Source organism: Ranitomeya imitator, chromosome 1 (genome assembly GCF_032444005.1).
Source record: "Ranitomeya imitator isolate aRanImi1 chromosome 1, aRanImi1.pri, whole genome shotgun sequence".
Classification (NCBI taxonomy): domain Eukaryota; kingdom Metazoa; phylum Chordata; class Amphibia; order Anura; family Dendrobatidae; genus Ranitomeya; species Ranitomeya imitator.
The window spans coordinates 1,118,313,775-1,118,329,705 of NC_091282.1; the positions used below are offsets into that span (position 1 = coordinate 1,118,313,775).

The following is a 15,931-nucleotide window of genomic DNA, read 5'->3' on the forward strand; positions in this document are numbered from 1 at the left end:
TCCACGCACGGGTACAGCTCATAATAATGGAGCGAATCGACAATGCTGAGTAAGCAGACCGTACATACACACATATAAATAAATCAGCTCCCAGGCATGATAACTCCAGCTAAGGGTACTGAACACCAGATAGTTACACAAAATAGTGATAATAAGGAATGGGTAGCTATGCCGGGGGGAAAAAACTCCAAGCTAAATATTAAAGCAGACAGCAGGGTGGTACAGATGATGATATAAGTAATATGAGCCGAGTACTCAAGTGCAGGTATAGAAAGAAGTCTAACCATAACCTGGCATAAACAATAGATACACTAAGGAATTGATCCTAATGAATCCCCTGTGAGAAAAAAGCAAATAGGAGCAGTGCCACAACCTATGCCTGCCAAGTGGCTAAAGGGGAAAAAGGTTACAAAAGTATCTGGTATGATAAGAATCATATACCAACCTGCTGCTGCTGCTGCTGCCGTGCGTGGATAAGAGGCCCCGACGCGCGTTTCGCAATGTGGCAGAGCCATTGACGGAAAATTTGTTGGAAATAGTGACAATTGCAATGGATACAGAATCCTAGATCTCAAGACAGGCAGAATCACAGTAACAGTGTAACATTCATTGAAGATCTAAATTATGTCATAATGACATCACTGGAAACAAAAAAATGAGAGAAAAGACAATATCTGCAGGAACATCTAATAAAAAAGAAGTGGGAATCGATGAAAATCAAAAAACTGAAAGTCAAGAGATACAGCTCCATACAGACACAGAACCAAGACGCTCAATAAGAGAAAACAAGGGAAGACCAACTCAACGTCTTTCATACAAGGTAAGCACAAATAAAATTTAGGAACCTACGTCTTGGGAGAACATATCTCAACTTTCAGAAGAAGAGGTCAACAAATGGATAAAGGCTGCAGAAACAGAAATAAAATCCATGCATGATTCAAAGACATGGACACTGACATAACTACCAAACAAAAAAAGGCTACAGGAGGTAAATGGGTTTTTAAAGTAAAATACCAAGCAGATGGCACAGGTGATCGATACCGAGCAAGACTCGTAGCGAAAGGCTATTCTCATAAATATGGAGAAAACTATGATGAGACCTTTGTTCCAGTTGTCAAACACACCACAATCAGAACTTTGCCTGCAGTTGCAACAACGAAACAAATGCAATTGAAACATCTGGATGTAAAGGCAGCATTTCTGAATGGAGACTTAACAGAAGACATTTATATGGAACAACCCCCAGGATTCAAGGATAAAAGGAAACCAAACATGGTTTGTAAGCTACAGAAAAGTATATATGGTTTAAACAAGTCGCTAAAGCGTGGAATGATAAAATCACAGAAGCACTCATAAATGAACATTTTCAAAGAAGAAAAGCAGATCTTTGTCTATATAAAAAGAGACTGACAGGTGGATCTATGTGCTGATATATGTGGACAATATTTTAGTTTGTCTTGAAAAAGGGATGAAGCGGAGATAGTGAAAACTTTGGAACAACACTTCGAGATCAAAGATCTGGGAAATGTGAAACAGTATCTAGGAATACAGATAGAAAGAGATGAAGATGGGAGTTTCCCTTCTTAATCAAAATCACATGATTAAAGACATAATCAAAACATTTGGATTGAAAGATGCAAAACCAGTAAAGTCTCCAATGGAAACCAACTATCTGAAGGAAATAAATAGTGAATAGAATCTGTTACCAAATAATGAACAATGCAGAAAGGCAATGGGAAAATTATTATATCTTGCGACTGTTACAAGGCCAGACATTGCAGCAGTGGTGGGAATTTTGAGCAGGAAGGTGTCAAAGCCAAATATAATGGATTGGAATGCAGTGAAGAGAGTCATCCGTTATTTGAAAGGGACTAGCAGTGGTAAACTGAAACTACCTGCAAGTGAGAAATGCATTTTAACTGGATACGTTGATGCAGACTGGGCTGGAGATCCAATTGACAGGAAATCTACCAGTGGCTCTCTTTTCTTGCTCTCAGGCGGACCAATTAGTTGGACTAGTAAGAAACAATCTATAGTAACAATGTAGTCGACGGAAGCACATGCCAGTCAAGAAGTTCTATGTTAAGACAACTGCTAACAGACTTAGGACAACAACAATTGGGACCAACAAAGGTATATAATATAAAGACAATCAAGGATGTCTAGTTCTTGCTCGGATGCAAAGAGTTAATCCAAGAACTAAACACATTGATGTGAAGTTTCACTTCTTGAGAGATCACCAGGAACAAGGAATCCTAAATTTAGAGTACTGCCCAACTGAAGATATGACAGCAGATATTTTTCACAAAGGCATTGAATGCTGAAAGAAATCAGAGACTGATGAAGAAATTAGGCTTAACTGAATAAGTCCTTACTGTTGAGAAAGGGTGTTGGCAGATATGCAACAGATACATATTTGTGTGCAGGAGGAGTTTACACTTTTCTGACAGTAGATGGCAATGTTGTTACCGTTATATGCTTAGTTGAATATAATGCATATACTTGTTGTACTTTGGTTTCACTTTCTCTCTGGTAAACGGTCCTTCAGACTTTTTGTTATGCTGTATTAAGAAGCTGATGCATGTACCTCATGTTCTGTGAAGATAAAAGTTGAATTACCCCATATAATCTACTCTCACAAGTTTCTTCTGCGACCAAACTATGCAATTAATTCTCTTGTGTACAAATATGTGACTCTTCTGATTTTGTTATTCTATGCCTGATTAAAAGACCTGAGTAGTCACGTAAGCTTGCATTTTGTTACCATCCTCAACCAGTGAGGATTCTCAAATTTTAGTATTTTTCAAAGGGTTAAATGAATTCCACACACATTTTTCAAGCAGATGTATCAACATCCGATTTAATATTGGTCACTGGATGTAACACATTTTATTCTCCTGTCCTGACCCAGGGTTCAAATCAGCAACCTAACTAGATCAATTCATTCCTTCTAAAGCCAATTCTTTGGAATGATTGAAGGTTTTTGTCTTATTGCCTCTCCAGCCCATAGGCACAAAAGCTTCAATGATTTTTATGGCACTGTTCTCTGCATGTGTTATCATCGGAGATTAAACCTGTCAACAGACTGGGAAGCATCCGGAGAGATAAACGGAAGAGATTCTTATAACTATAGACTAATGTGACTGTCTGTGCTCTATACAAGCCATACAGTTACAGCAGGTGAAAGCTTTATAAATGACACCTGCTACCTCTGCCGGATACATACTGGCATCTCGTCATCACATGGTGCCAAGCTAAGATTCAGAGCCAGCTGCTGGAGATGCTGAAAGGCAATGTATTCACAAACCTGTTGCCTTTCACTAACTATGTCACTTTGCTGTGGATTGTAACAGATGCTGCTGGAAGACTTTTTAAGGATACCATATCAATAAAGGCTTTGTTTCCTGCATGCAAAATATGGCTTTGTCTAAACACCTACTGTAATTCTGCTTCCGTTAATTTAGTCTTCTAGGATACAAAAGGTTTACAGAATCATTAAATTACCATTACTAGACTAGAACATAACAATTAAAGAGCTACTTCCAACTTTTCTGTTGGGATGCGTTGGTTAAACTTTAAGCAGATAACAATAATTACTTAGAAGAGTTGGTGAAAGATAAAATAATGAACTCATATTATAGTGAATAGGGTCCTGTATCACAGCCCAGCGACACAGACAGGAGCTGTAAAACCACTCACAATCCGTGGAAAGCTGTAGAGCCGTTTTAGAAGGAAGCAGCCATATTTCCCGTCTACATACGTTTCTCTTAAAGGGATTCTGTCACCAGATTTTTGCTACCCCTTCTGAGAGAGCATGATATAGAGACAGACACTCTGATTCCAGAGATGTATTACTTACTGGGCTGCTAGCTGCAGTTTTCATGAAATCCTTGTTTTCTATGCTGCAAATCTACTAGTTCACTGAATGCTGAGCTCTGCATAACTCCGCCCACACCACTGATTGGCAGCTTTCTGTGCACGCTGTGCATAGGAAGAAAACTGGAAATCGGTAGTAAGGGCGGGATTATAAAGAGCTTGTGAATATAGAGGACTACAACATAGATGCAAGTTTTCTAGTCCTCTACACTAGGTGCAAAATGACTAGGTAGTATTTTGATCATATTTTTTTTTGGGGGGGTTTCCAAATTCGAGCTGTGTAAGCTTGAATGTTTATTGGATGAACCAGATCAGGTGATGTGTATTTGTGTAATGAGGGGGAGAGGCCTTAGGATACAACAGCCTATGGCTGTATCAATAACAGGCAGAGTCCTCGACAGCAACTCAGACACTAACAAGGTGAAGGTGGGGTTCTACTGAAGGCTCGAATTATTAAGAATGAGCTCTTTGGACCTTTTCAGGTTGAAGATGGACTCCAAATCAACTCCTAAACATAATGCCAGTTTTTAGAAGACACTTTTCATCAAGTACTGGTAACGGTAAAATCTGCATTTTTCAAGAAAACCACAATTTTTATGCAGGACAACGCTTCATTACATGCATCAAAGCCTCCACTGCTCTGGTGCCAGTAAAGGCCTTAAAGATGAACGAATAATGAAATGGCCCCTTCCTCACCTGATTAAAATCCTACTGGTAACATGTGGTGAAAGAAAACAGTCAGGTCTCCGATTAGTTAATTAAATCAATCAACTTTACGATCCCAGTATTATCATTGTGTTACACCAACAGTATCTTAATCAAAAACTAGTCCCTAATTGCCGTTGAGGAGCAAAAAAAGAACTTAACACACAATGTACATCAATAAATCCATATAATGATATTTATTAAATAATTTACATGTAAAAACACACAATTCATTTAATCAGAAAAATACCTCCGATGTAAAGGAACAGAGGTAACACGGAATATCATCAATTAAACACTCGTATGAATCATAAGCCACACGGTCAGACCTGCCCATGTCGCTGATATATTAAGCAGGGCGGTATTTAGTAGCCATAACAATCTGGTATAACGGGTACCGCAATGCTGGGGAAAAAAATAACGTATCTGCTGCTATGCTGGCATGTGCAATATATGAAATCAATGCCCCATATAAACCGGCACCACCAAGGCTCAAATACCAGTCAAAAAGAGTGAGAATTAGATCACTTACATAGTGTCTGAAGTCCGTGAAACCGTTCCTTGGGCAGAGCTCTGACCAGTGGTGATAAATCACCGCTGATCAGAGCCACTGGTGTTTCTCATGCTGTCATGCAGATGACAGCATGGTAAACACCCTATGGTCGGGGAGAAGTTAGTGTTCGGGATTCGTGCCGAACCGTAGGTGTTCGGTACGGACCCTGAAGTTTACTATTCTGTTCACCCATCTCTTGATAATCTCTTGCTAATAAAATAGTGATTTTATAAAAACTCAAGCAAGCAGCTCAGTAAGTGTCATCACTTGAATCAAGGTATCTGTCTCTATATTATTCTGCTCAGATTAAGTGGCAAAAAACCTTGTGATGGATTCCTTTTAAAATGGGTTCTACCAAGTGTACATGTTATCCCACTTCCACCAGATACTAGATAATCTAATCAAAGGAAGACTGAGCCTCAGAATCACAAATTTTGAAGATGGAGCCTGCTATGCCCCATGTGAATAGAACAGAGGTCAATTATGCTTGACTACATTCATTCTCTATGAAGCTGGCAAAGATAGCCAAATACAGCGCTGAGATTTCCCTGGCATTACTAAAGAATGAATACAGCGGAGGAGCGCACTTTTGACATCCACTTCAATCAGTGGAGACTCTGCAGAGCCCTGTTCTCAAAATTCAAAAGGTTATGCCCTAATACTATTAATAGGGGATAACTTATAAGATTGGTCCAACTCCTATAATAGGGAATATGGATATTTAGCTCAGGATCCTTCTAGCCAGAGCAAAGATCGGAAGAACATCACAAGCGACTTCTCTGGGAGAAATATCCATGCCATGTTAAAGGTAGAAATGTATGGCATGCTCGCCGCCACATGTAGGATGTTCACCAAGCTTGTTTTCTTCCAGGCAAAAACACAGATTATGATACAAAACAAACAAACCTTGTAAAAATGAGAGGACTTTTTTTTTTACTTACACCATGTTCCAAATTATTATGCAAATTATATTTTTCTCAGATCTTCCTAAACGGTTTGTGCAAATGGCAGTCAGTCTAATAAAAGTCATCACCCGTTAGATTATACATCGAATTTTATTGAAGAAACCTCCCAATGATAACAGAATAATCTCCAAAATGAATAAAAACTCAAAATGCACTGTTCCAAATTATTAGGCACAGTAGAATTTCTAAAGATTTGATAAGTTTCAAAGAACTGAAAATGCTCATTTGTGGAATTTGCAGCATTAGGAGGTCACATTCACTGATCAAAAAAGCTATTTAACTCCAAAACCTCCTAACAGGCCAAGTTACATGTTAACATAGGACCCTTCTTTGATATCACCTTCACAATTCTTGCATCCATTGAACTTCTGAGTTTTTGGAGAGTTTTTGCTTGTATTTCTTTGCATGCAGTCAGATTCGCCTCCCAGAGCTGCTGTTTTGATGTGAACTGCCTCCCACCCTCATAGATCTTGTGCTGGCTGATACTCCAAAGGTTCTCTATAGGGTTGAGGTCAAGGGAAGATGGTGGCCACACCATGAGTTTATCTCCTTTTATGCCCATAGCAGCCAATGACTCAGAGGTATTCTTTGCAGCATGAGATGGGGCATTGTCAGGCATGAAGATGATTTTGCTCCTGAGGGCACCTTTCTGCTTTTTATACCATGGAAGAAAGTTGTCAGTCAGAAACTCTATATACTTTGCAGAGGTCATTTTCACACCTTCAGGAACCTTAAAGGGCCCTACCATCTGTTTCTCCATGATTCCATCCCAAAACATGACTCCTCCACCTCCTTGCTGACGTCGCAGCCTTGTTGGGACATGGTGGCCATCCACCAACCATCCACTACTCCATCCATCTGGACCATCCAGGGTTGCTCGACACTCATCAGTAAACAAGACTGTTTGAAAATTAGTCTTCATGTATGTCTGGGCCCACTGTAACCGTTTCTGCTTGTGAACACTGTGATATCCATCACACACTATGGATATCACACACTGTATCCCTGCTCTGTATTGATTAAACGGCTTCTCCCTTGATGACTAAGCCGAAAGAAACGCGTCGGGAGATATATTTGGGGATGAATGGGTTACGGTTCCTGAATTGATCCAAATAAGGGGTAATTTACGGACGACTTGAGGCCTCCCCCTGTGAATATGGGGATCTTTGGATCCTGTTAACCCTTACAGTGAATGAAGGAACAAAGACGGGTGAGATGTTCCTTGACTCTTTTGTTTACACACCTAGGCAATAAGTGCAACAATGTCTTGACTGCCTTGTTGACAACAAGTGCAGAGGTGACTATACTTTCCTCTATGCGTTTTTTACATTGAAATAGAAAAGTGATGGGCGACTGTGCCTAATGGTGATATTGGCAGGGTGCAAACTATTGTCCTGCCTCGTCTTGTTATTTGCAGCAAACTGCAGTGGCATATACCAGCATGTGAACTGTGTGGTGTTTACGGTTTACACATTTTTATGATATTGGCAGGGTGCCAATTTCTGAATTATTATTTTTTGGTTATGTCTAGTTATTTGTAGCACACCGCAGTGGTGCCTGCTAGCACGTGAATTGTGTGGTGTTTCCTTTTATATATGTCTGGTGTTTTGAATCTGAGAATTTTACTATGAAATTAAAGGTTGCGTTTTAATAATCCTTTGAACATTTTTCCATTGCTGTTTAAATATTCCCGATTGATTGGTAAATTTTCTAATTCTGTCTTGCTCTATATCCCATTTCATTCTGCTGATTTTTTACATTTCTTACAGTTATCTCATGACTAGGGTTGAGCGAAACGGATCGTTCATTTTCAAAAGTCGCCGACTTTTGGCAAAGTCGGGTTTCATGAAACCCGACCCGATCCCTGTGTGGGGTCGGCCATGCGGTACGCGACTTTCGCGCTAAAGTCGCGTTTCGTATGACGCGCTTGGCGCCATTTTTTCAGCCACTGAAGGAGCGTGGGCAGAGTGATGACATAGGTCTTAGGGGCGTGGACGCCTATCGTCATCTTGTCGCTTGTGCGCTGTAGCGATTTGAAATGTGTACCAGCTTTTCTGTTCAGGGACGGAGGGGAGAGAGAGAGGGAGAGAGAGAGAGAGAAAAAAAAAATCCCATTGACTTTGCATTGGGTTTCGTGTTTCGGTCGATCCCCGACTTTTAGCCATAATCAGCCGATTTCACTCGACTCAACTTTAGAGATAGTCGAGTTTGCAAAACCTGACTCGACCCTAAAAAAGTAAAAGTCGCTCAACCCTAGACATGACAATTCCCTCCTGTTTACACCCTTTTCTTTTATTGTGCATTTTTCAATTCAATCGGTTTTCTTTTCTCATGCTCTAATGTCTTCCTTAGTTTACCTGTCTTGGCACTGTTGCAAGATATTCCAGGGCCATGGGCTGCTTCCTTATCGCTACAGTTAGGGGCACCCTAACTATCCCTGCTCCACGGATTACTTTTGAAGGTGAAGACACCAGGGCTTTGTGCCTTGCTGAGCTCATAAATCAGTACTTATGTGTCCTCTGGGGAGTTGTAGTTTATAGGAATACATAAACCAGACTAACAAGGGAAGATGTACAGGGATAAATGAAAATGACAATCATACAAATATGCACTTAAAAACAACGTGGAACAGTGGCAAGTAAAGGAAGGAAGAACCAAATAGGATTGGATGAGGCTTTGAACACAAACAAATCACCAAGCAACAGTCTTCTGAACAACACTTCAAATGCCTCATCAAACAACCAACACCTCAATACTTTCTCGTAGCTTCCCTTTTGATTCCTCTCAAATCTTTGGCAGTTAATGACTGTCTTTTTTTCTCAACAACCCTGTTGACTGTTTCTTCTATGATCACACCCCAATATCTTATCAATTGCAACTGAATTGCTATGCAAGACTTGTAACAATTTTTGACTTTTCATAGTTAGCCAAATCTGTCTTTTGGATTACTTCCTGAGGAAAACAAACTGTTTAATAATTCTGCACACCTTGATAAAGGGTGGTGTATCCTTATGTCGCACCCTCTTCATTACACAAATATATATCACATGATCCGCTCCATCCAATAAACATTCAAGTGTATACAATTTGGAGTTGGAAAATCAGAATATAAATGATCAAATGGTCAAACGACTCAGATGTAATAATTCTGTAGACAGATCCTTTATCATGAGAATGTAAAAAAAGGCAATAATGAAAATACAGAAGCAAGATTTTAGATGGCTCAAAGCGCAGAAGACAGATGTTAGATAACGCACGATAGTCAATGAGGACTTCTAGGACTTTACATCAGTTACATTACGTGTAATAACGACACATAAATACTGAGCGATAGATAACCAGTCATCATATAGGACATTTCTTACAAGAATAATCTACTCACCTACATACAGAACATTGTCTCTGAGGTTGAAGGGCGGTGAACATCACGATAACAGAATAATTACGTGGTGGTGCCTTAACAAATCTTCTGAACTTGTCACCATTCATACGAATGACAGATCGCCGGGAGCTCCATTCCATCATCTGCTCCACTTTTTCACTTAAGAGATTCTACAAAAAAAAAATAGCAAAATGGAGAACTGAAAAGTTACATTACGATGAAACCTATACAAAATAATAAGAAAATAATAATAAGTCCTAATATTTACTAACATTAATACTGTCACTGATTTGGAGCTCTATATGTTTTAGAAAATAAACTAAGAAATTGAAAAAAAAAAACAGTAAAGAAAGTGTAACTGTGTGTTTTTACTAATCATTTCATCCCCTAGACAATTTCAGGCATGTAAAACCAGTCTCTGTCTATATAGATCAATTAAAGTAGCAAATCAATATCAGTAGCATCAAGTAGGGAGGATAAATTCATTTTTCATTGTAATAAACTGTTCTTTAACAGATTCAACATAAAAGGGAATTTGACAATCCCCTGAGATGCATATAACCTATTAATATGGGCATACAGGTGATAGAATGGTTACACTAGTCTTACCTGTATGCCTCATATTAGTGGTCTTCGTGTTAAGAAATCATATTTTATTTCTGTATGCTAATGATTTTTTTTTCCAGGCTCTGTGGCGTGCGGTGCCTGGAAGAAATCTCTGCCTCTTGTCTTCGTTATCATACAACCCACGTCCCATCAGCGTCACAGTGCCATGTGAAGTGTAATGGTGGCGCCTGCACCCTGCAATAGCGCAATCATACATTGGCAACATCAGTTGTTTCAGATGCTGCACATCTCGTATCTCCACAGCATAGGCATTGACTTCAGAAGAAACTACGGATACTGGAAGCCGGTGCTGGCATTTCTTCTGCTGTGTTGCTATCAGCGTGTCAAGAGTGGGAGAAGAGGGTTGCATTGACAATCCAACACAATGGGCAGCACTTTGAACACATTTTATAAGTGGTCATAAACTTGTAAATAACTCATGAAAGAAGAAAGTTACTTTAAAACCAAGTACACCATTGTTTGTCTTGTGAAATTCTCAATAAGTTTGATGCGTCACATCATTTTTTCCAATGAGAAGAGGGTTAAGTTGGATCCAAAATGGCTAACTTCAAAATGGCCGCCATGGTCACCACCCATCTTGAAAAGTTTTCCCCCTCCCATATACGAATGTGCCACAAACAGGAAGCTGATATCACCAACCATTCCCATTTTATTTAGGTGTATCCATATAAATGGCCCACAATGTACTTTATGGAAAAGTGAATGGTGTCATTCGAAACCAAAACTTGTCTGGCAAAAATCAAGCCCTCATATGGCTATGTTGATGGGAAAAAGCTATGGCTCTTGAATGAAAGGAAGATAAAAACTAAAGTACAAATATGAGAACTGGCTGAGGAGGCAAAGGATTAATATAGGCTGACTACGAAACACAAACAACAGAAGACTAAATAAGCTACATGTATCTGCTAAACATGTTATAAAGTAACAATGGAGCAGGAAAGGCAAGTGCAAGACTTGCTGCACAAACTATATATTCACATTATTTAAACTTAAGAACTAATAGACAAAAAAAATAATATTTTGGCCTGTTTCATAGGCCAAAAATTGTCACTGGGATCTCACCCCCAAATAACCAGCATGATAATCAATAGAGACGTGTAAATGTGGTGGATATCCAAGATAAATATGAATGAACAATAACCCTTAAGTTTTGTCAAGTAGTATTCAGTAAAGAAGAAAAGGTGTAATGCACATGTACAGACAGAAAATAACACAGTATGAAAAACAATATAAAAGAAAATAAGCAATAACTGTGTGCAATAAAGGGCCATGTGCATAGTCTCCAGGTAAATAGACTCATAGAAAAAGCAGAATATGGGAAAGGGGACCCCATACGTATCGCCACAGGAGGTGGCTTCCTCAGGCGAGGCACTGGAGGTGGGCACCAAGATGTAGTAAACTTTGTTGTGCTTCCTTCTTCAATTAGGTGTAGAAGGCTGAAAATGATGTATGATAGTAATGATGCAGACGGAGTCGGTGTGCACTATCAATACACCAGTCAGCGCATAGGCCGGAATCTAATTGTGTGGTAATTGGACATAAGTCCCGACGGAGCCACGGAACATAGGGTGCATCAGTGGTATGAAGCTAGCCTTATACAAACTAATGCAGATCATCAGACATGTTCTCACCCTACATAAATTGTAACAGAATGGAGATTAATAAAACTCTGGACATCATTTTCTTTCATCCAGATTTTTTATTAAAGCTTCTGATTCTAAAATCATAGAAGAGATATAATTTTTTATAGAGGTCCTTTCACCACATTTTATGATAAAGTGGCTTAAAAATCTGAATATCTGTATTTTTTACTGATTTCTCTTACCATTGTGGAGATTTTGGCTTGTAAACTTTATATGCTAATTTGTACTAAAACGGAGGTGGTCTTAGCAGAGATTGTTCACTGGTCGTGGTTACTTTTTCCCTTTCATTGGCTGCCCGTAGGTGTTCAGTGTGAATTTTATGTGAAATATGTGCTCATCTGCGATGAACACCTATTTATGAGGGATCCATTTGGGATCCAAAAGAGTCTTCTCTTTTTGGCGAGCAAAACAAATGATCCACCCACCAAAAAGAGCCAAACTGCCCATCACCAGCTCCCACGGGGAACTGTAGCTCCTGCTGCTGCGCTCCTCCTGTCTCCACACTGTATGTACCAGGAATAGTCAGCAGTGAGGATGGCTCACGCGGAGAATCTGTGGTCTGACCTTCTATATGGGAGCATTCTGCATATTCCTCCATTATAAAGCCACCTGCTTTACGAGAAAGGCTATACTGCCGAAACGCGCGTCGGGAAGGACGCTTGTGGACATACTCCTGGCTGATTATCGGTAATGACATGAGCTGATGTGGCTGTTTTATTGCTTCATATTACAGGAGTTAGGATATTGATTCACTAGACTATTTGGGTAATGTGCAATATATATGTGATCACACTTTATAAGAATCTATATGTCCCTGCAGCATGTGCTGTCAATGCCAATAATGTCCCCTGAGTATTCTATTCTCAGCATGTGTTGGTGGGTTTAACACTTCCCGTTGTTCCTTTTTCCCATCTGCACCTGGTCATCTAATAAACTTAATTTTGATTATTTAAATTATCTTTGGAACTTTCTGTCGTTTTTTCTTAGTTGTTCATGAGTATTTGCGACTGTTCCCTCTAATGTCCATGACTGTATGATCACAATATATTAATATTAGACCTAATGATATAACTACTGTGATGTTTCTTAGTCTCATGAGGTGGTTTGACTGCATGTACCAGGAATAGTCAGCAGTGAGGATGGCTCACGTGGAGAATCTGTGGTCTGACCTTCTATATGGGAGAATTCTGTATATTCCTCCATTATAAAGCCACCTGCTTTACGATTGGCCAGCGACATAGAGGTGAAAAAAGTACACACCCACTCAGAAGTATGCTTCCATGTGGCTCAAGGGGAAACTTAGATAAAAAAAACTTTTTTAAACTCATATTTTGGGAACAAGGTCAGTTACAAAAATGTATCAATCAGCTCTTTAGACATTACAGGATGTAACCAGTCATAAAACAATTCTTCTTTAGGTGGAGAATGTATTCTAATATTTGAATTTTTTATTTTATTTGTAAAAAAAATGCAATCCAAGATTGTAGTCTCGAATAAAGGTCATTTAAATTAAATTTAAATGACATATCAGGACATTTATTTGGAACTTCGTGAAATAGCACTTAAGATTTTTTTTTTTATATAATTTTCAATAGAAATGCAGCGTTCCTTAATTTTATACATTAGTGCTAGAAATATTCTGAAGAGCTTCATATGATTCTTACCAATGGAAACAATTCCTAGTGAACTGTATTTGTATTTTCTCCCACCACATTGCTCAAGCAGCCTTGATTAGAGACGTGCCGAGCCGCCGGATTACACTCCACGTTAATTTCTAATTTCCACTTTTTGCCATGCTTACTAAACTTTTGAGTTGCATGAGCAGATAGAATGAATATTCCAAAGAGTCCTAGTGAATTTCCTGTAATTTCATCTCAACACAATTCTTAAAAACTATTCAAGTCAATCACTCCAGCTTGTTTACAAGACAAAACGCAACAGGGTAACACGTTAAATGTGCAACATCACAGAGCGGAGCAGCGGGAAGCAAACTGAATTTCGGCTCCTGAACGCTAATTAGTCAGAGCTCTACAATACAGAATCTTTTTTAAAACATTTATATAAGTTCATTTTTGTGAGGCTACAATTTTGCTGAAAATAAACAATTAGATTGCGAGATTACATTGACATAAAAATATGATCTACAATAAATATAAACTAAAAAGAATGTGATGTATTCAGTTTCTAGAAGACAAGTAATAATTAAGAGTTCTTAATAGAGTGGCCCTTTTAGTAGTGTTGAGATTTAGATGGTCCCCCAGGTTTCTTAAGTCAGTTGCTGAAATACCAGCGGGTTAGCAGAACCGGTGAGAAGCAGGAATGCCAACTCTCAATTAGAGTGTCTTAAAGAAAATTTGTCACCAAGTTATTGTCATCTAATCTCAGAACAGCATAACATAGAAACCCGGATTGCAGCGATGAATCACTTATTGGGCTACTTTCTGTTGTTTTCATCACTGTTATATCAGTGGGAGATCATCAATAGAGTGCTGGTAAACCTGCTGCCATGTAGCTCTCTATATTCATAAGTTCTCTTTAACACCACTCCCACCAATAATTGGCAGCTTTCTATGCAGACTGTGCATAGGCAGAAAACTGGCAATTAGTGGTGTTGGCGCAGTTATACAGAGCTCAGCCTTCAGAAATCTGGCAGATGTGCTGCAAATAAAACAGTGATACACAGGTGACCCCATTATAATCTGGAGGTGCACTAAGTGGCATTTTGTAATCAGCAAAAGTTCATCTCAATACTTTGTAATATATCCTTTGCTGGCAGTGACAGAGGTCAAAAGTTTTCTGTAAGTCTTCACAAGGTTGGCACACACTGTTGGTGGTATGTTGGCCCATTCCTCCATGCAGATCTCCTCTAGAGCAGTGATGATTTGGGCCTGTCGCCGGGCAATACGGACTTTCAACTCCCTCCACACGTTTTCTATGGGCTTGAGATCTGGAGACTGAGGCCACTCCAGGACCTTCATATCCTTCTTACGGAGCCACTCCTTCATTGCCCTGGTGGTGTGCTTGGGAATATTATCATGCTGAAAGACCATCCACATTTTATCTTTAATGCCCTTGCTGATGGAAGGAGGTTTGAACTCAAAATCTCATGCTACATGGCCCCAATCATTGTTTCATGTACACAGATCAGTTGTCCTGGTCCCTTTGCAGAGAGATAGACCCAAAGCATGATGTTGCCACCCCCATGCTTCAGTTTGTATGGTGTTTCCACCAAACAGTTCTACTTTGGTTTCATCAGACCATAGGACATTCTCCCAATACTCTTCTAGATAATCCAATTGCTCTCTAGCAAACTTCAGACGGGCCCGGACATGTACTGGCTTAAGCAGGGGACACATCTGGCACTGCAGGATCTGAGTCCATGGCGGCGTAGTGTGTTACTGATAGTAGCCTTTGTTACGGAGGTCCCAGCTCTATGCAGCTCATTCACTAGGTCCCCCCGCGTGGTTCTAAAATTTTTGCTTACCATTCTTGTGATTCATTTTGACCCCACAGTGTGAGATCTTGCGTGGATCACCATATCGAGTGAGATTATCAGTGGTCTTGCATATCTTCCATTTTCTTATTATTGCTCCCACAGTTGATTTCATCACACCAAGCTCCTTGCCTATTGCAGATTCAGTCTTCTCAGCCTGGTGCAGGGCTAAAAATTGGTTTCTGATGTCCTTCAACAACTCTTTGGTCTTCACCATAGCGGAGTTTGAAGTGTGACTTTTGAGGGTGTGCACAGGTGTCTTTAAAACTGATAAGTTAAAACAGGTGACATTACTACAGGTAATGACTGGAGGACAGAGGAGCCTCATAAAGAAGATGTTACAGGTCTGTGAGAGCCAGAAGTCTTGCATGTTTAAAGGTGACCAAATACTTATTTTCCACCATAATTTGCAAAATAAATCTTGCCAAATCAGTTATGTTTTATTACAGTCTTTAACCCCTCGGGCATGATAGAACAGACTCCCTCCCTTTGAAGCGGGCTCCGGCGCTGAGCCCACATCTTTTCCAGCACGTCAGCTATTTTAAACAGCTGACATGTGCCTCTTAATAGCCGTGGGTGAAATCACGACCCATCCGCAGCTGTTAACTAGTTAAATGTCGCTGTCAAACTCTGACAGCGGCATTTAACACGGGCTTCCAGTAAACGCACCGGAAATCTCGCCCATCG

The 15,931-nt window shown here is 39.7% G+C and overlaps 1 protein-coding gene across 2 annotated transcripts in view; it reads right to left on the bottom strand.

Annotated features, from left to right (window-relative positions):
• TUSC3 (tumor suppressor candidate 3) overlaps nt 1–15,931 on the bottom strand; it is a 489,870-nt gene that overhangs the window by 315,072 nt on the left and 158,867 nt on the right. For both annotated transcript variants that reach the window (XM_069744425.1, XM_069744426.1), the window contains exon 2: nt 9,482–9,651. In XM_069744425.1, coding sequence (XP_069600526.1) covers nt 9,482–9,651 — 170 coding nt within the window. The remainder of the gene's footprint in view (nt 1–9,481; nt 9,652–15,931) is intronic.